General features: G+C 42.0%; 1 protein-coding gene and 1 non-coding gene across 2 annotated transcripts in view; one reads left to right on the top strand and one right to left on the bottom strand.

Moving 5' to 3' along the window:
• RTF1 (RTF1 homolog, Paf1/RNA polymerase II complex component) overlaps positions 1-19,058 on the bottom strand; it is a 52,208-nt gene extending 33,150 nt beyond the window's left edge. The window contains 2 exon segments of the mRNA XM_028505601.2: positions 7,049-7,159; positions 18,855-19,058. Coding sequence (XP_028361402.1) covers positions 7,049-7,159; positions 18,855-19,058 — 315 coding nt within the window.
• LOC114493581 lies at positions 4,575-4,678 on the top strand. The gene has a single exon (XR_003684215.1). It is a non-coding gene; the product is annotated as a U6 spliceosomal RNA (small nuclear RNA).
• Positions 19,059-21,853: the final 2,795 nt, after the last annotated feature.

Below are 21,853 nucleotides of genomic sequence, written 5' to 3'. Positions count from 1 at the left end.
GGAAGAAAACAGCGTGACATGGGAACTGCAGGGCTAGGCCACATGCTCGGGTTTCTCAAAAATGTTGAAAACAAAACTATACATGAAGCTTTCAAAAAATAGCAATTCTCGTTTAGGCAGATGGTATCAGAACATAATTCATCAGTTTCTTCACTACATCTAATATATTTACACTCAATTTTGAACAAAAAAGTTTTCTAGGTATCCAACGTGAGTTTTACAGGTAAAAAGTGAAAAACTAGGCGTTCTCCTTATCTAGCTGCAGCTATCTGTTCTTATATGATCCACCATGTTTCTTTTTTTAAAATATATTTTATTGATTATGCTATTACAGTTGTCCCATTTCCCCCCTTCACTCCCCTCCACCCTGCACACCCTCTCCCACCCACATCCCCCCCTTTAGTCATGTCCATGTGTCATACTTATAAGTTCTTTAGCTTCTACATTTCCCATACTATTCTTACCTTCCCCCTATCTATTTTCAACCTACATTCTATGCTACTTATTCTCTGTACCTTTTCCCCCTCTCGCCTCCTCCCACTCCCCTGTTGCTAACCCTCCATGTGATCTCCATTTCTGTGGTTCTGTTCCTGTTTTGGTTGTTTGCTTAGTTTCTTTTGGTTTTGCTTTAGGTGTGGTTGTTAATAATTGTGAGTTTGCTGTCCTTTTATTATACATGTTTTTTCTGTATCTTCTTTTCTTAGACAAGTCCCTTTAACATTTCATACAATAAGGGCTTGGTGATGATGAACTCCTTTAACTTGACCTTATCTGAGAAGCACTTTATCTGCCCTTCCATTCTAAATGAGAGCTTTGCTGGATAGAGCAATCTGGGATGTAGGTCCTTGTCTTTCATGACTTGGAATACTTCTTTCCAGCCCCTTCTTGCCTGTAAGGTCTCTTTTGAGAAATCAGCTGACAGTCTGATGGGAACTCCTTTGTAGGTGACTGTCCCCTTATCTCTTGCTGCTTCTAGGATTCTCTCCTTCATTTTTACCTTGGCTAATGTAATTATGATGTGCCTTGGTGTATTTCTTCTTGGGTCCAACTTCTTTGGGACTTTCTGAGCTTCCTGGATTTCTTGAAAGTCTATTTCCTTTGCCAGAGTGGGGAAGTTCTCCTTTATTATTTGTTCAAATATGTGCTCAATCTGTTGCTTTTCCTCTTCCCCTTCTGGTACCCCTATAATTTGGATGTTGGAATGTTTAAAAATGTCCTGGAGGTTCCTAAGCTTCTCCTCATTTTTTCGAATTCTTATTTCTTCATTCTTTCCTGCTTAGTTGTTTTTTTCTTCCTTCTGGTCCACTCTATTGTTTTGAGCCCCAGTTTCCTTCCCATTACTATTGGTTCTCCGTGCATCTTCCTTCATCTCTTTTATGGTAACCTGCATTTTTTTCATGTAATTTGTGCCCCAAATCAACCAGTTCTGTGAGCTTCTTGATCACCAATGTTTTGAACTGTGCATCTGATAGACTGGCTATTTATTACTCGCTCAAAAGGATGAGTCCTGGGGGACTGATCTGTTCTTCTGTTGGAAACATGTCTCTTTTTTTTTTTTCTGTCTGGTCGCTCTTGTTACGGTGAGGGGTAGAGCCTTAGGTGTTCACCTGGGCTGGGCACCCCAGTCGCTAGATTGTGATGTTATATGTGGGGGCGGGGTGGAACAATGGCGGTAGCTCCATTCTCCTGGGATCTCAGTCCCTTCTCTGGGATCCTGGGTTGTGCGTTCTGCCCTGGTCCACAATGCCGCCTCACTGGGTCCACCAGCACTGCTTGCGTACTCAGGGTCCACCATTGCCTCCGGAAGGCTTATGCGCTCCTGGTTGCCTTATACGCCCAGTTCTCCCCGACCTCCGCTCTCCAGGACCTGCGCCCGCTCCTCCTCTCAGCCCCTCCTGCGCGTCTGGATGAACGGGTCTACTTCAACTTCTTGGCTGTCCGGCTCCCATTCAGATAAATTCTCTGTCAGTTCTGGGTGTTATTCTGGCTCTAAATTGTTGTTGTTCTAATCTTGGTTGTGTGTGGAGGTATGGTACATCCACCTATGACTCCATCTTGCCAGAAGTCCCCGCCATGTTTGTAAAAAGGACTCTGGAGTACTTAATTTAGGGCTCCATTTCTCCTAACAATTGGACTTTTTTGTTTTGGCCATTAAAAAAAAAATCCCATAGTGTGAGTGAGCTGCTTCTAGCTCTCCTCCTCCTAACCTCGTGATTTTTCTTCCCTGCCATTCCTGTTCGCACCCTTGTGGGGCTTCTCCTATCAAATGAGTTCAGGGACAGGAAGTGATGCACCAACATGCCACAGCACAGCATCATGGCCTCCCACTGAGGTGTGCTTTCCAATTTCCCAGGTTTGGTCCAAGTAAACCTTATAAAAGACTCCTAGTTCAGTTTTACATGTGTCCCAAATTATCAGTGAGAATAATGCATTCACCAAAATAGTATGTAAGTATATATGCTTTCATTAAGCTTAGGATTCCTGTCCCCCGCTGAAGATACTATAATGAAACATCTAGTATTCCTTCCCTAATTGAATGTTACACTTAATGCCCAGTGCACTCACTTTTTCTGGAAACTCTCATAACTTTTAGCTAGATATCTTCTTGCTCTCAGTGCATGTCTCAACTTATAGCAAACCACCCATTATCCTTCTCAATTGTGCTTGACTGGTTTTCTGTCATAGCAAATCAAAGGGGACCAACACACTTTTCCCACCTGTATTCAATGTTCACTAATGACAATGAATGATAAAAGAGGTGGGAGCGGAGAAGGGTTGGGAGGTATATTTGAAAACGTCATGGAGCAGCTTCTGGTACAATTCCCCATCTGACTGAGAACTGCTTTAACAACCAAATTTCTAAAAGGCTAGTTTGTAGTAATAAGGATATAAAAGACAGCAGAAATTAGAAGACATAGCAAATTACCTCAGTACATAGTTTTCACCTACAAAGAAGCATGAATATCATTATGAGAAAGAAAAATAGACAAGAGCCTCATCTCAAACTTTATATGCTAAGAATCTCTCAGAAATTCCCTATGCAATCCAAAATATCTCTATGGTAGTCACAAATTGGAGTTTATAGTTGGCCGGACTTAAATAGTAAAATATTTACCTTAAGTCTGCGGTGCTCAGCTAGTGATCTAGGCCAAAGAGTGATGCTGCAGACCGAAGAACAGGTGCCTTTCAGAATGGCCATGATATTGAGGCTGCCATTCTCAGTGGGTATGGGGGGAAGGAGACTGGGATAGAGCTGCAAGAAACCTGTGGGTCTGCGGAACTGGGGCCGGAAGGCAGAAGCAGGAGCTAAGAACGTTGTAGGGAGAAAGTGACCCAAAGTTGCATTACCCACTGGGCAGAGTGCAACTTGCCTGTCAGCCTTTTCTCCAATCAGTGTGTGAGCAGTGGGACAGCATTCTAAGGCGAGGACCTTTAGACATGGCTAAGTAGTTGCGAAAAACCCTAAGCTGTAAAGGTTTATGCGGACTCTAGATGTACTCTAGCACAAGTCTGGGGTTCCTCTAGTGCTGTGGAGGTGCCACACACCTTGCCTTCCTGATAGAAGCAGCTAAAGAGGATAAAGGGAATCCCTACAGTAACTGCATACTTAGGACTCTGATTTAATGACAGAAATATAAAGAATGAAATACTTCACAGGGTAATTACTGCTTGTATCTTAAGGAACTGCAAAGACCATAAAACATGTTACAGGGTATTTTATACATACAACAGATTCAAATATAATAGAATATTGGTAGGCAGGGGGAAGAAGCCCATAACAGCTGACTTCTGAAACATGAAAAATAAAAGTAGATGATGTAGTTGAATAGTGAGAAAAGGAAATCAGCCAAGATTTTCCTGCCTTGTCTATGCGTTTAAAAAAAGAAAATGGAAAAACAAAACAAAGAAGTTACTTTACACAGCCCACTGCTTTTCTAACAGATTGAATTATTATCAATTTGAGAGAAATTAAAGCTCTTCCATTAAAAATAAACACACACACATACACCCCTTACATACCCACTACCTCTTGTTGTGAAAAGCAAGTTTAAGTATATGAAATTATTTAAAATTAAGAGAACATCACGACAGTCAATTGTAATGAAATCATCCCTAATGTGCATATGGCAGGGCAATAGTAAATACAGCTCTAGTTGTTAATTAAATTTGATTATAATAAAAAACACCTTTTACTTTAGTGGAACTGTAAAACAAAATAAATATATTGTTAAAAATACTTTCCTAGACTACAGGGTAAAAGACTAAACAGAAAGGTGATATCTGGCCTCTCTCCAGGCAATTACAGACATGCAACAACGGGGGTATGTCCTGAGAAACGCATTGTTAGGTGATTTTGTCACTGTGGGAATGTCATAGAGTATTCTCATGCAAACCTGGATGCTACAGCCTACTACACGCCTAGGCTATCGAGTCTAGCCTACTGCTCCCAGGCTACACGCCTGCACAGCACGTTATTGTACTGACAATACAGTGGTTAGTAGTAGTAGTAGATCTAAGCATATCTAAATACAGAAAAGGTACAGTAAAAATATGGCATAACAATTTAAAAAGTGGTGCTCACTTTGGCAGCACATACACTAAAACTGGAACGATACAGAGATTAGCATGAACCCTGTGCAAGGATGACGTGCAAATCTGTGAAGCATTCCATATTGTTAAGAGTAATGGGGGGAAGATGGGAACAAATGTAACTGAACAATAAAGGAAATTTTTTAAAATGTTTGAAAAAAAGAAGATTAAAAAATGGTACATCTATACAGGGCACTTACCAGGAAAAGGGCTTGCAAGATTCAAAGCTGCTCTGGGCGAGTCAGCGAGGGAGTGGCGAGGGACTGGGCGGGCCTAGGACATTACTGCACACTACTGTGGACTGTATAAATGTTGCCCCACAAGCCTTCCCCGGCCCCTCCCGACAAGGTCAGAAAGAGAACATCAAAGCTGTCAATACTGCTCCACGAACAGGGAGGTACACTGGGTTGACCAGAAATATTGAGGAGAAACTGGCTGGGTAAGGCACAGATCACCATAATAGTGATGATCAGGAGGAAGTAAAAAGTGGCCTGAGAAGCAATAGGAATAAGAATCAAGATGGAGACATACAGGAATGTAGAAAATTGTCATGGCAGTGTGGTTTTGGCTATTGCATACTGGAGCAGTGGTCGGATGAAGGAACTCTGTGGCATTCATTTTAAAAAGAGGGTATTTGCCCTGGCTGAGTAGCTCGGTAGGTAGGAGCACCATGCCGATACACCAAAGTTGCCGGTTCAATCCCTAGTCAGGGCACATGCAGAGTCAACCAATGAATGTGTGGGTAAGTAGAACAACAAATCAATGTTGCTCTCTCTCTCCCTTCCTCCCTCTCTAAAATCAACAAATTAAAAAAAAATTTAAAAAGAAGGTATTTAACATGGAGAGGGTATTGAACTGAGGACACAATATTTGACTTTGGAAATTTCTTTTGGTTCCATTGCCCCTGTCTGGCACAAATGGCTCTCTCTAGCAGAGAACTGATGGAAAAAATGAAACTTTTCTATGCTTTACAGCATTACGACCTGGAAATATTTCCAAAGTACAGCAATAGGCTGGTTCTACACAATCACAAGAAACTTTTACTGAAGTGGCAGTGACAATTAATACTTCTTAAGATACTTCTAGAGGACCTGTATCCTTATACAGGATCTTTGGTCCTCAACAAAGAATTTACAGCAATGGCCCTGACTGGTGTGGCTCAGATGGTTGAATGACGTCCCAAAAAGCAAGGGTTGCCAGTTCAATTCCCAGTCAGGGCACAGGCCTGGGTTGCAGATTCAGTCCCCTGGTCAGGGAATGTACAAGAAGCAACCGATCAATGTTTCTCTCTCACACTGATATTTCTCTCCCTTTCTTTATCCCTCCTTTCTCCTCTCTCTAAAAGTAAATAAATAAAACCTATTAAAACAAATAATAAATAAATAAGTAAATAAAGTATTTAAAAAAAAATGCCCTGGCTGATGTGGCTCAATGCGTGGGAGTGCCAGCCTGCAAACTGAAAGGCTGTCAGTTCCATTCCCAGTCAGGGCACATGCCTGGGTTGCAGGCTGGGTCCTTGGTTGGGGATGTGCGAGAAGCAACCAATTGACATTTCTCTCCCTGTCTTCCTCTCTCCCTTCCCCTCTCTCTAAAAATAAATAAAATCTTAAAAAAGACAATTTATAGCATTAAGCTAGATTTAGGAGAGCTCTAGTACCCTTGGAAGATATAGTGCTGGGGGGAAAGGCTCCCCTGTGCTGAAACAGGTCAGTAGCTGACTGAGTGAGATCTGTGCACTCAAAATTCAGCATCTGTGAGTGTGAGGGAGCTACTGCCAAGCCCCACAGACATTGCTCCTGTAAGAGAAAAAAACAGTCCCTCCTCAACCACATATCCTTCCATTTCTTGTAAGAAAGCTTCTTAAGCCCTGGCTGGCGTAGCTCAGTGGATTGAGCGTGGGCTGGGAACCAAAGTGTCCCAGGTTCGATCCCCAGCCAGGGTACATTCCTGGGTTGCAGGCCATAACCCCCAGCAACCGCACATTGATGTCTGTCTGTCTGTCTCTCTCTGTCTCTCTCTCTGTCTCTCTCTCTCTGTCTCTCTCTCCCTTCCTTTCCTCCCTGCAAATAAATAAATAAAATCTTAAAAAAAAAAAAAAAAGCTTCTTGTCTGGCTAAAGTATTTCCCACTAAAATATGACATTCTTGATAGAATTTCTTTTCTAACACAAAAATGGGATTAAAACGAGAAAAAAAAAGAGAGATGATGACTAACAAGTTGTACCCCTTCTTCTGCAGTAGGACTGGGAATAAAAGACTAAAACTGTGCACAAACGCCCTCAAGAGAGCAGTATAGGGAACAGAACAATTCAAAAGTTTTCCTTTCAGTTTTCTTTCCCTAAGAAGTCCTTGTAGATCTTAGGTTGTAGGCCTCAGTTTAAGGGAGGCCATCAGGAGTCACCAACACAGGGACCCTCAAATTCCTGTCAGCCCCAGTGGCCTAGCTCCTCCACACCCACCTCATCATCGCTGTCCGACGTCTCCGAGTCCGAGGAGGCTGCAGGCTGAGTCACAGGGGGCTCCTTCTCCTCAGAGTCACTGCGTTTCCGCTTTGCCAGGGACAAGAGCTCCTAATAGGGCAGAAGTAATCACACGAGTTTTATTCAACAGAAAAGAAATATCCAGGAATAATAAAATGCCCATCCTCCCTAGATCTCTTCTATCTCTTTGCACTTTCAATTGAAGGGGACTTTTATCACAATGAACACACCAGCTACAAGGAATGTTTTCAAAATTGTCCCCTCTCTTTTAAGGGCAAATATACATCTGAAATGGAAAAGTGAATATAAAACTGACCTGGAGGCTACTTCCAAATGGTCACCATTTTCTCTATAATCTACAGAAGTACTGAGTCTCAAGAATATATGTGATAAGAACCATGTTTACAAAGGTAATTCGCTCACTGTTCTTGCTGGTATAGCTAACCAATTCGCTGAGCATTCTCCTCCTGTAATTCATAGTAAAACTGGCATTTGTGGGGCTGATTTAAATAAGCTAACAAACTACAAGTTTTATTTCAAATGCTTAAGCTAGGGGGGAAAAAAAGGTCTATTTCCAGTGGTTAATCCAGGGTCTGACAACAAGCAGCAAACGTGCTGACCACTACATCAGAATTCTAATTAGCCCTGGCCAAGTAGCTCAGTTAGTTATAACATTGTCTGACATGCTAAGGTGGTGGGTTTGGTCCCCAGCCACGGCACATACAAGAATCAACCAATGAATGCATAAATAAGTGAAACAACAAATTGATGTTTCTGTCTATCTTTCTCTCTTTCCCCTTTCCTCTCTCTAAAATCAATAAATAAAAACTTAAGAAAAGAATCCTTATTTGACAACCCCCAACATCCCCATTTAGCACTTCTGCTTTGTCCAGTTGATTTAATAATTCACCAGGACAATTAATGCCGTGAAGTTATGGTTACAACCAGGATCTGCTCTCTCACAGGGCTCCTCCGTCCTGCTACTCCTCTCCAACTCAGCCCAGTCACTTAAAAGTGCAACAAAAGGATCCTTGCTCTGATTCCTGCTCTTGCTAATGTCAATACCAACCCACAATTATACTGTCCTTACTAGATGCCAGGTACTTTTCTAAGCATCTAACATTTAATCTTCATAACAACTTTAAGGTAACTATCATTATAATCCCAATTTTTTTCTTTTCTTTTCTTTTTTTTTTAAGGATTGAGGATGGGCTCCGTCACTTAGAAACTGGATAAAATGGACCCCTTTATGTTTCCTCAGTGTTTCAATGGGGCTGTGTTCCTCACATAGTCTCATGAGGACTGAATTCACACACCAACAGTCTATGTGGTACACTCATAAATGTAGAGGATGGAGGAACATGACTGCTGCAAAGTGGCTTGATGCAGACCCCATGTGCTACTTCCCAGAGCAAAGCAAAGATATGCAGCCAGTTATTGGGTGCTCCAACTTTTTTCCTGCCAACTATTTATTTATCTATTTATTTATTTAAATGTAATCATTCACATTTAAAGATAAAGAAACTAAAAAGCAGGAGAGGCTAAGTAACTTACCCAAGGTAACACAGCTAATACATGATAGAGTTGGGATTCAAACCAGAGAGAATCCTAGCTCCTAATTCAGGCACCTTTACTAGTCTAAAACATTTCCCCCTTCTGCCAAAAAGAGAAAAACACAACTGATTATTACCAGTAGTATCATTCCTTGATATGATGGTGCTATACAACTATGGGTCAAGTGCCAAGATAGATTTTAAAATAATAGACTGCTAAAAAGTATCTGTTTTCTTCTTCCAGTTTCTTTCTATTTTAGGAGCATATCTTCCTTGGCCAGAATGAGAAAATGACCTTCTCGGATTAACAGCTGGCATACTCTCTTTCATAAGCAGTCATGAAACGTTACTCTTCTCATTTCATTAGAGGGAGCTAGTACATCAACCTCCTGAAAAGGCTGAAGATAACACTACTTTTTCATACCAAAACAGTTAACTCCTATTAACCAAAAGCAGGTTACAGCAATATTTGTGTTCACGGTATCTTCAAAACTTGAGGTGTAATTGATGTACAGTACATTTTATCCTTTCTTATGTACAGCTCTATGGGTTTGACAAACAGTTAAACCACCCCCACAGTTAAGATGTATGACAGTACCATCACTGCCCCAAATGTTGCTGTAATTTGTATTTGATCAATAGGAGTTACTGTTTTGATATGAACAAGTGAATATTCTTGTTTCCAGTCTTTCTGAAAGCCGGCGCTCTTCATATCCTTCCCCCATCCCCTGGCAACCACAGCCCTATTTGTCCCTATAGATCTGCTTATCACAGAATATCATATAAATGAAATGATACAATATATAGCCTTTTGAGTCTGGCTTCTTAGCATAATGCATTTGAGATTCATTCATCTTGCAGCAAGTATCAGTAGTTTACTCCTATTTATTCCTAGGCAGCATTCTATGAAATGGATACTTTGTTTATCCATTTACCAGTTGAAAAATATTTGAGTTGTTTCCATTTTAGGGCAATTATATGTTCAGATACAGGTTTTTGTGTAAACGTTAAGTTTTCATTTTACTTTGGTAAATACCTATGAGTGGGATTGTTGGGTTATACAGTAATTTGTATATGGTCTTAAGTATTATAATTTTTCCTGTATTATCTTAATGGAAATTTATAAGCTCTACAAAGCCTTCTGGTAATTAATCTCTTTCCTGACCTTTGAGGTTCATGAATACACCAGAATTCTGTATAATGAGTTGATACCAACTCATTATAACAGGGATTTGGATACGCTATCAATCAAATTCTTCTTTGAAACAATGAACTATTACATGCGGTAGATACCCATTAAAAGTTACTGTATCAAAGCATTGTTAGTACTACCTTTCTGTTCAAGAGGTCCCACTCTATACTAAAAACCTAACAAATGGCTCTCCTTCATCAACAAACAACTGCACCTCATGGGTATAGTCCCTCCTCTTACACGACCTTAAATACCACATTAACAATACTATGGAGACCACAAAGACCTTCTAAACATTGTGAAAAATACCTGTAAGTTGAAAATTGTATAGGAAGTTACTGGGGAAACTCAGGGCAATGCTACTCTTTACAGCTGAGTCTTTTATATTCTATTGAGGGCTCATAAGTAAGCTGAACAGATCAACATGCAATGGAAAGTTCTTTCCAACAATGCAAACATGAACAGACCATCAGATTTTCTACCTGTAGGGGCTGATTTATCTAATGCCTGTGCTCAGCAAAGCCATCTAAAACTGATTCACGCACAGGGGCTGGGTCCATCTGCAGGTCTCATCTTCCCGCCTGCTTCATGCTGACATTTCTGTGTCCAGTGGCTCTCTCTCACCATCGTCCCTCTATTTCATCTCACCCAGTGAAAACCACCCTTATTGATTTCAGCATTCCTCTAGGGAAATGGCAGTGTGGAGTGCCAGCACGGTATATCAAATTTAAGCTGAACTAAAGACCTGCTTAAAGTAATGCCAATGCCCAACATACTATAGGTATATATGGCTTCTAGAGCAGTTTAATTAACATTGCTTAAAAGCTATATTTAACATTAAACTAGACTGTCAAAACTGAGACCCTATAATGAAGCAAGTCTAACTGAACGAAGGTAATGCTTATTAAAACAGCATTATCCAACCTGGCTGGCATAGCTCAGTGGATTGAGCATGGGCTGCGAACCAAAGCATCACAGGTTCGATTCCCAGTCAGGGCATATGCCTGGGTTGCAGGCCACGGCCCCCAGCAACCACACATTGATGTTTCTCTTTCTCCCTCCCTTCCCTCTCTTAAAAATAAATAAATAAATAATCTTAAAAAAAAAAAAAAAAAGAAATATAAAAAGAAGAGTAAAATCTATTAAAAAAAAAGAAAAAAAACCCCAGCATTATCCTGGTTAAGATTAGAATTCTAATCCATCAATATGTGAAGACTCAAACCTTATGATTTAATCCCCCCACCCATCATTCACAAATAGTATGTATGCTTTCTGTGATATCATGTCAGAATCAACTTATAGCAACTTAGCTCCCTCTCACTTACTTAAAAAAAACTCATCTCTTTAATCAAACATCCCATGATCACATGTAAATGGGATACATATTCCACATCCTAGAAATATGGAATAAAAGTCCATGTGGACAAAGCTGAGGTTTTTATAGACAATTAGCATGCTCAGCTCTTTTTGACTTATTCATTCCACAAATATAACTAATATAAGTAATTACCACCAGCTAGGGTGACCAAAACCAGGATGCAGGTTTGATTCCTGGTCAGGATGTGTACGAGAAGGCAACCAATCAATGTTTCTCTCTCACATTGGTGTCTGTCTGTCTGTCTGTCTCTCTCAAAGCAATGAAGAAATGTCCTTGGGTGAGGATTTAAAAAAAATTAATTAGCCCAGGCTGGTGTAGCTCACTGGATTGAGCGCAGGCTGTAACCCAAAGGGGTTGCCGGTTAGATTCCTAGTCAGGGCACATGCCTGGGTTGTGGGCCAGGTCCCTAGTATGGGGTGAGTGAGAGGCAACCAACACACATTAATGTTTCTCTCTTATAAAAAAATTTAATTATATCTAGTGGAAGTGCTAAGAAGGAAGTGAATCGAGTGAATAGGAAACGTATCTGTGATCGGGAGATCAGGAGAGACTTCTCTGGGGCAGGGTGCATTTAGGCTGAGACTAGAAAAGTCTCTGTGAGACCTTTCCTAGACAGGACCAGGAACCTGGCTTTTATCTGAAGGAGGTGGGGCGCCATCAAGTGGTTGTTGTTTTTTTTCCTATCAAATGGTTTTAAGCAGGGGAGTAACCATCCCCTTTTCAAAGAGCATTTTGGCCCTGGCCATTGTGGCTCAGTTGGTTGGGTGTCACTCTCTAGACCAAACAGTCTCCTGGGTGGGTCACATGCCTGGGTTGCGGGTTTGGTCCCAAGTCAGGGTACGTGGAAGAGGCAACTAGTCAATGTTTCTATCCTTCTCTTTCTCCCTCCCTTTTCCTCTCTCTAGAATCAATGAGAGGAAAAAGGAGCACTCCTGACTGCTGGGGCCGACTAATAGAGGGGCCAGTGTGGAAGTGCAGAGAGGAGTTAGAAGGAACCCACACCAGTGTCATCAGAGTAGATGGTGACCTGGACAAGGTGAGTAACCACAGGGACAGAGAGAAGTGGAAAGACATAAGAGATGCTGAGGAGACAGCAGTAATTCACAGAGGTTTAAATTTGAAATGTTAATACTTACTCTTTTATATCAAAATTGTTGGTAGAGGAACATGATTCCAACAGTGGACACTGGTTACTTTTCAGGAGTAAGGAACAGAACCATTCTGTCAGTATGGTTTTGTGACACAGGGGTATTTGTTTTGTTGGAACTTTCTCAACAGAATGTACTATGTTTATAATTAAAAAATAACAGAAGAAAAAATCAAAACACCGAACAGAGAACCAAACCCTTCTGAAGTAATAATTCCCAAGAAGCTGTATACCAATCCTTCACATTTCACACAACTGGCACCAAATGTGGGAACTTTCACTTCAAATTTCCAGCAAAGTATTTATAATTGTAGATAAAATACTGAGTTATATAAGTGCCCACAATTTTACAGAATTTATAAAATAAAATCAGTTTTCAATCTATTCAAAATAAGCTTTTAAAAAATATTTTTTATTTATTTATTTTTTAGAGAGGGAGAGAAATACTGATGTGAGAGAGAAACATTCATTAGTTGCCTTTCCCTTGCCCCCAGATGGGGAGCTGGTTGGCAACCTAGGCACGTGTCCTGATCAGGAATTGAACTGGTGACCTTTTGGTTTGCAGAACGATGCCCAACCCACTGAGCCACACCAGTCAGGGCCATAAAAGTTTAAAAAAATTCTACTACTATTACTTGTTTTTACTTAGCTCCCTCTCCTAATGCACTTTCTAACGAATGCACATTTCTATCCCTTAAAGGGATATCATTATTATAGCAGAGGGGTTAGACTATGAACCTCCAAACTGACAATGTGCCTTAGCTCTATAAGTGATCCTACTTTAATCAGGTTAGAAAACTTGGTAAGTAGCATTTGCTAAGTAGCATGTGCTTATTCAACAAAGGCTTATTAAGTGCCTACCTTGTATCAGTCAGGCATTATTTTCAACTACCTACTTGATGTCTCCACCTAGATATCTCATAGTCAACTTTAAACTACAAATGTTAAGAATGACTCATGATCTTAACCTTTAAACCTGATCTTCCTTCAGAGTTCCCTGTCTCCAACCAGAGCCTCCTTATCCTCACCCCAACATCCAATCAGTCAAGTCCTCTCAGTTTTATCCTGAATATTATGTCCAATCAAATGTACTTTCTGTTGTCTCTAACTATCATACCAATCCAAGTCAGATATTCATTCAACAAACATTGACAGGGTGCCTGCTGCATGCCAGGCACTGTTCTAGGTGCAGTGATACTACAGTGAACAAATAGCCTCACCCTCCTGAAGTTTCCATTCTAGTGAAGCTTCTTACACCTGACTCTTCTACCTACCAACTGTTGGTTCCCCCTCTCCAAATGACTATCTACATAGCAGCCTGAGCAAACTTTTTAAAAAAGGGTTTATTTATTTATTTTTAGAGAGGCAAAGGGAGGGAGATCAAGAGCCAGAGAAACATCAGTGTGCAGTTGCCTCTTGTGCACCCCCTACTGGTGACCTGACCCACAACTCAGGCATGTGCCCTGACTGGGACTCAAACCAGTAACCCTTTGGTTCCCAGGCCAGCACTCAATCCACTGAACCACACCAGCCAGGACTCTGGGAAAACTTTTTAAAAGGCAAACCTTAACACCTCTTCCTGTTTGAAAATCCTTCAAAGGTTTCTCATTACTCTCAGAATAAAGTCTAAAGTCCTTAACATTGCCAACACTGCCAGTTGCTTTAAACTTTTTAACCGCAGCACACCATAAGATAAAATTATATACATGTACCTTATAACCCAGTATACATACATGTACTTGTATATACAACAAACACAAGTTTCACAAGATAATATTATTACTAGGTCTGACACACTTAATATTTTCTATTCGCTTACTCTTCATTTCTATTCTTAATGCTCGTTGTGATCCACTACTAGGTTTTCCATCCTCAGAAGGTCCAAACAGACTGCTTCTGCAGATTCATTTGTACCTCTCCCTCTCCAATTTCAGTAACTGAGTTTCTTTCAGTTTCATGACCGTGCTAGAACCTTCCTGCCTTAATGCTTTTTTATATGCCAGTCCTTCAACCATGAATAGTCAGCACTCCCTGCATTCATGAGTCTCCTAATCTCCTTTTCCCTAACACATATTCCCAGGCTCAGTTTAAATGTCACTCCCATAAGGCTACTATAGGATTCTTCCCTCATACACAGTCTATAGTGAAATCACTGTCTGAGCAATGCTGCCCCTGCCCTCTCTCCCACCCTGCTCCGACTCCGCTCCTTTTATCCCTCTCATGTAAGCTCCCTGAAGACAGAAACTGCTTCCATTTTGTTCACCCAATAGCCCTAGTTCCTAGCACTGTCCAACAGTTTTATTGAAAACTAAATAATCTTTGCCAATGGGGAACCTATAATCTAGGAAAGGACAAATAAGTACATAGACAGAGCCAGTGTCAAAAGATGGGTTTTGAATACTTCCTAAGAGCCTCTCTATTAAAACTGCCATGGGACTCAACCCTCCCAGTACTATTTCTAAGAAAGTCTGGTGGAATTAAGAAATGAGTTACGTGCAAAATTATGACACAAATTAAAAACTTCACAAGTCAACACAGACACTTCTCACAAGTTCATCCTAAACTTTAAACTCTGCTCTATAGCCCTGGCCAAGAGCTCAGATGGTTAGAATGTCACCCAGATAAGACAAGGTTATGGGTTAGATCCCGGTCAGGTCACATACAAGAATCAACCAATGAATGCATAAATGAGTGGAACAACAAATCAATGTCTCTCTCTCTCAAATCAGTAATAATAAAAAAAATTAAACTGTGCTCTAGTGTAAAAAAAAAGACTCTGTTAATAAGAAGCACAGCTTTTAAACTTCTCAACTTTAACCGAGGTTTATTGAAGAATACTTTATAACACTGATATTTTTTGTATACATTGCCTAAAAATAATTCCTAGAAAATACTTTATGGGACCTATTCTCTCAAAGACAAATTCAATTATTATTACTTTAAGCAGAGTGAACAGAGTGAAAAAGGACATGGCAATTTTATCACTATTTTAAATAAGAAAGGAAATTATGAAATAAAGCATGCCAATATGCATGTAGCTCAATTTTTTTGTCTTAGAAGGCAGAGTAAAGTTTGTATAAATGTTGTATTGATCTGAATAGAGAACTCTAATTCCTTTATTAGCTCAGACACTTTTCATTTTCTAGGACCCACTGCATAAATATTCTGTAAGAAGTCACACACACACACATGCTACAATTATCTCCACGAAAGCACATGATGGGGTAAAAAGCCTAAATTTGCCTCAATTTCTGTTGTGTTTTCTTTTTCCAAGAGGCCCAAAGGCAAGTATCTTCATGATTTGCAATTTTTAAATGTTGAAAAAAGGATGTGGCCAACATAAAAAGCAAGGTCACTATCAAGTAACATGTTAAAAAGAAATCCTTCAAATTCTTGAAGTTTTGAGTTTTAAAAAGCACTGACAGTTAATACAAATTTAAACAACTCTAATTCAGTTACTACATATTTCTTACCATCGAGAAGAATGGCAAAAAGAAAGAGGCCTCAATAAAAAGCATCCCAACAATTCAAATAGCTTAATAGATATACAAGAACCAGCAGCTCTGCCACCTTAAACATCTCTGTTAAGTTCCTTCAGTTATATCTGTACACACTCTGACAAGACAGGAAGTTATTTCTCTCCCAAACTACTTAAGAGTGTCTTACTAAAAAGATTAACTTACATACAGATGGTGGTCTAAATCATTAACATAAATAAGTACCTGGGCTGTACCTGGTAAAAATGCAGAGTCCGGGGCTCTATCCCCTGAGGGTCTGATTTAGCAGGTCTGGAATGGGAGCCCCTGCAAAGTATATTTTGAATAAGCAAACCAGACAGCTTTGGACAAAGGTGGTCCTCCTACTACCAGAAAAAATAGCATAGATGGTTCACTGGCCTCACCTTCGGTAGCGACTAAGTTGGAGATAATATTTCTGACGTGAAGGCTTAGATTCCCATCTGGAAAACCCAAGGACAAAGGACCACCCTACTAAGTGTGCTCCACTATCACACTAGACACTCAGAGATTTGTCATGGTTTGTACTTTTCCACAAGGACAATATACAAGGCAGCGAATATGATGTTATAACCCCAATGAAGACCTAGAACTAAATGGAGCAGCCCAAGGCATCTTGGTTAGGAGAGGCCCAGAATAAATTAGTTTTGTTCTAAGGATCCTTAAAGAACCCCGCACCAGGCTGACTGAACTTTCTGCTAACAGTCCCTGGTGAAACTTCTGGAGGGTAGAGATCTTTCTCTGACTCTTCTGACAGCCTGGCACAGTGCTGAATGGACAGACTGAAGGCACTGGTGCCTCTGTTAGGATGTGCAGAGAAAGGGAATTCTGATCTGGTTCCCATCTGATAAAAGAATGCCAGTGAATGGTTCAAGAGAAGGAAGTCGAAATTGCTGTTAAAATGTATTAGGTATTACTTACACATCACATGCTAATTTCTTTTTATAGATAGTTGGGTTTAAAATTGCAATCCTCTCCAATTCCTAGTTCAGAAAAGTTCTGTGTGGATCTATCACAAAGGAAGCTCTCAACTCACAGCATTTGTCAGATTCTGGGGAAAATCACTAAGGACAGAATAATTTGCTCAGTTCATTCATCATCTGAACAGATTTCTTGAGAGTGCCTTTCCGAGGAAGCCCCTGTCTAAACTATTCAATATACTTTAGAAACACAAATTGTAGCAATATGGAAAATGGCTTTGAAACATTCTCATTTTGCAATATGAAAACTGAAAAGACTAATAGGTTAAGTCAGTACAGTGAAAAGAGCGTACGTCTTGTTGTCCTGCAGATTCGGGTTTAAACTCCAACTCTACCACTTAGAAGTTGCATAAATCTTGATAAGCTACTTCTTCAAGATCCATTTTTCTCGTATGTAAAAGGAGAAAATGATACCAACTTCACCATAATTTGAAAACTTGACATTGTAAATAAAACACCTAATTAAGGTGACTAGTTCACTCTAGGCACTATGCAAATGGTAGCTGATGTTACTGTGGAGATATCTACACTTCTAGGTCAGATAATAGTAAAAAAAAAAAAAGAAAAGAAAAGAAAGGGTTCTAATGTCTCCTAAGTTAGTCTAAAATTATTAACCAAACTTTTAGAGTCAAGAATATATATTTTTATATTTTTGTAAATGTCAGGAGCCTTTCAGTGAGAACACTTTCAACTTAACTTTCAAATCTTATCCCAAAACAACTATGATGGCTCTCCATAGGCCCCATTACTTCCTCACTCCCATTCCACCATTTTCAAAATAGCCCTCTTTTCTCCAGTAATCTCCAGCCTCTCCTTTCAAAGCCCTCCCATTTCATGCCCTAATATTTTAGTCCCGAGACCTCTGGCCTAATACAAAGGACTTGCACAAAACCATTTGTACAAAATCTTTTGCAAGTGCTTGTACCAACATTCTTCCAAATACTTGATACTTACAATAGCCCAATTAGATATACAAGGTTAAAGCTGTATCTAGATTTTACAGTTATGACCGAAGATACAAAGCTAGAAAACAGCGTAGCCCAGCCTAGAACACGAGTTTTCAGATTCCAGGTTCAGTACTTTTCCCTACTCAACTTACAAAGCTACCACTTCTTGCATTGTCTTTATATCGTTTGTTCACAAAACATGAGGGGAAACTCTTTGTATCTCCTGGTATACCACTGCTACAAAGGACAGCTTTCTCCCTACAGTATTTTCTAGAGTATATGAACAGTTCAAGCAACCCCAAGACACTAAGATCAAAAGTTACTTTCAACAGTTCCTGCACAATCTTCAAGTAAGAAAGAATTCTAGGATGCTGCATGAAAACGGCCAAGAGGCCTCGGCCGCAGTCCCTCCATGCAGCCCTGTATTTCTCCACTTCTGCCCTCTTTCCTCATCCTAAGAGTTTTCTTCAAACTGACATCTCATCAGGGACTCTTCTCAACCAAATAGATTTGGGCGCGCACCTAAGTCTTCCTCGTCCAGCACGGCAGAGGTTCTCTTGGACATTTGGGATTGTCCCTCCTCTCCGTCCACACCCCTCGTCTGAAAAACTTCATCTCCCAGAGCCCGCACCTTCTTGGCCACCCCCACCCTCAAAGCCCCACGCTCACCCCTTGCACCTCCTCCAAAACCTCCCAGCCTCCCGGGTTGGCGGGCGATACTTCCTATCTCTCCTGGCCCGGATCGCCTGGCCTGCAGCCCGCCGCCCCGATCTGGCCCCAAGAGATCACGGACCCTTCTGGTCCCCCGAGTCCGAGGCCCACCAGGCTGGTCCCTGCCCCGCCTCCCCGCCCAAGGCGCCAAGTCCTCGGGGCTCCGTCTCCAGGCCCCGGTCAGACTCCGAGGGCCCCAGGAGCTGCGGGAAGGACAGGAAGGAGGGGGCAGCGGCAGTCAGAACATGGGGCGGGCCGGGCGCTGGAGACCGGAGGCCCAGGGCCCGACCGGCTCTGGGCTCCCGTGGCCCGGACTGAGCCCTCCCGCTCCGCCAGCCCGCGCCTCCGCGGCCTGCCCTCACCTGATCCAGGTTTTCATCGCTGCCGCTGTCCGTGTCCGAGTCGATCACCACGCGGCCTTTCCGCTTCTTTACCATGGTGGTCCCCCGGCTCCCACGCCGGACGCCACCCGGACTTCCCGCTAGCCCGCCTGCCAGTGGGACCGCCACGGTCACTGCCGCCGCCGCCGCCGCCGCCGCTCGACCCACACAAAGGCGACCGCGCATGCGCGCTCCGCTCCGCCCCTGGCCCCGCCCCCCGCTCGGTGCACGCCGTTCGCTGGCGCTCGGCGCCCCGCCCCACCTTGCTCCCGACGTAGCGTGGAAGGCGGAGCGCGGCGCAGGGCTCGGTTCCCGGCAGTGGGTCACTTTCCCTTTCCCTACCCGTGCCTCTAGGAAGCCTTGGGTGTGTTTACGTCGCAGGGCCGGAGCTCAGCGTCCTGTCTGCCTGTCGTGGACTGGAGCCGCAAGCATCTGGGTCCTCTCTAAGGAGCCTTTCAACTGTCCCACACTGTTAAGTGTCGAGGGCGACGTCAGGAGCTACCCTCCTGTAAGACACAAGTCGCTTGGACCGCGCCGATGCACCCGTTGGGGGAATAAAGCTTTCCTACCTAGGTAGTGCAAGTGGCAACTGAGCTGGGACCTGGAGGATGCATTTCAGTCCCCCCCCCCCCCCCAAAAAAAAAGTAGAGGGAAGGGTGTTCTGAGCAGAGAGAACCGCGTGGGCAAAAGCCACGATAATAGAAAAAATTGAGTTTAGGAAACTGAAAGTTTATTATGGCTGACCAGATGGTATGGAGTGAGGGGATGAGGATGCGAAGGGATCCAGCGGCCACATCATTCAGAGGCTAGCTAATAAGCTGTATGAGGAAGTATTGAAAGATTTAAAACTGAAGAACATTATTAGACTTGTGTTTTTAAAAGATTACCGTGACTGCAGTGTGGTGAATGCATTCAAAGGGAGGGAGACTTAAGGCAGGGAGACCATTTAGGCTATTGGTATCATTTTAGCAAGAGTGGTGTCCTGAACGAAGGAAGAAGCAATGGAAATGAACGGATATTTGGAATGTAGAATTACCGGGACTTGGAGATTAGTGGGGGAGAGGGGTAGGTAAGGTGAGGTCCCAGACATAATGATGTTCAGATTCTGGCATAGGAAGCTGGTGGTAAGTGGGCCTTTCATCGAGATAAGCAACCTCTGTGGGAGGAGGTTTGGGAAACTGATGTATGTGGGAAATAAGGTCAGTTTTATGCCTCTTGAGTTTGTGGCCAGCCGATAAAAAGGGCAGCTCCGGAAGTGATTTCTTTGTGGGATTTGTTATATAGGGTTGGGAGCATAAGAAATAACAACTTGAAACTGTTCCCAAAACTTTTTGAAATCCATTAACTCATTATTCTGGTAGTGAACTTGGGAGTTAGATCCCAGACTTCCCAAGGCATTATTGGGCAGAGGCAGGCTGATGCATCCTTGGTCTCTGGCCCTCTTTTCTTTGTCTAAATTTTATATTTTCCAGCAGGTTTAAAATACATATCACAAATATGCATGCCTTAAAATAATACTGTAATAAAGAAAATATATCACATATAGAGACATTCCTGGAACCAGACACATACCTAGATGTCCAGTTTGCTGCCAGTTAGCTTGAAAAGGTGTTCAGGATTCAGGTAGAGAAAACTAATGCCCAGTTACTGCTTTGCTCCAAAGGAGTTTTTCTAAGATACAAACCCTAAACTTCTCTCCCCCAAGACATCCTTGGAACTGAGGCTATGGCCAAGATGAGCCAAAATGACCAGGCTAACTCCCCCATTTCTAGCCACATTGAAGCCTAGGGCCCTTCTGCAAGGTAGGGTCCTCCTTTTGGTGACCCAGCTATTTCTTATTGGGCTCAGAGTCTAAAAACTGGCTCAGATCTGAAAGTGGGAAAAGGACTGCTCTCAGCCCTCTGGCCACCCAACCTTGAATTCTTCTGATTGAAAGTTGAGGAGTACTCTTTTTGGTTGTCTATCTGTTTTGCCCTTGGAGATGCTGTGTTCTGTTAGGCATTTCCATAATTCTCTGGGGAATCAGGCCTTCTTGGGTATAACTCTGACCTTTCTACTCATAATAATTGCATCTACCTAGCTTAAGGCAGTTAAGTGCTGCCACCTGGCTAACAGCCTCTTGTTTCAAGATCCTATCACCCTATTGCTGTTAGCCAAGTTTTGTAACAGCCTCTCCTACTGTCAGCCTCTCTGCTGAGCCTCTAGTGATGCTGGGGTACCTCTTACCATCACATTCCTTATGGCCTTGGTAAATGGAGTATCCTCTCCGTCTTCCCATGGAATATAATCATTTGGTGGAATTTCCGGCCTTATATAGTACATCCATTTTGTTGTTTGTGCTCACTGCTCAGCTTTTCAATCCCCTCCCACACTTTACGTTTTTGTAATTCTGGCATGTGGGTCATTGAATTTTCCATGCTTCTCAGAACCATTGTAATAAATTTGCACCATTTCCTGGGGTCCTTGGCAGAGTGATAAGTTCTGTATCTCGGGAGAGTGCTTCCAAATCAATAAACTTTCCCTAATCCTATTTTACATTCTAGTCTCCTTGATCAAGCATCCTCAGAATCCAGTGTCTTGCTAATCTCCAAGCTTTTGCCATTACAAGTTTAGCTAGTTCTTATAGCTCCTTTGGGGTATAGTCCCTTTACTCCCTCATCAGGTCCAATATGTCCTGGGTTAAGTAGTATTTTAACCCTAGTTATTGACCTAGTGTCCAGGAGGGAAATGAAGGAACATATTGAGGAGGACATCTATATGGTCTTACAGGGTACAGGCCTCTTCACTGTCTAATAGCAAGAGAGGTTTGCTGGATGGTGAGCCATCTCTTCAAGCTCAGAGGATTCAGGAGAGTCTGAGAATTAAGATCTTCAGTGGCACCAATTAGATAGCCCCATCCAAAATGTCATGGTCCCATTACTAGGGCCTAGGCCTTGGCCTTGGCTTAGCTGACTTGTCTGGCTTTGGGAGTATAACCTTAC

This window comes from Phyllostomus discolor, chromosome 1 (genome assembly GCF_004126475.2).
Source record: "Phyllostomus discolor isolate MPI-MPIP mPhyDis1 chromosome 1, mPhyDis1.pri.v3, whole genome shotgun sequence".
Lineage (NCBI taxonomy): Eukaryota > Metazoa > Chordata > Mammalia > Chiroptera > Phyllostomidae > Phyllostomus > Phyllostomus discolor.
Note: the sequence above shows the minus strand (reverse complement) of the source record. Positions and strands in the feature narration are given on the sequence as shown.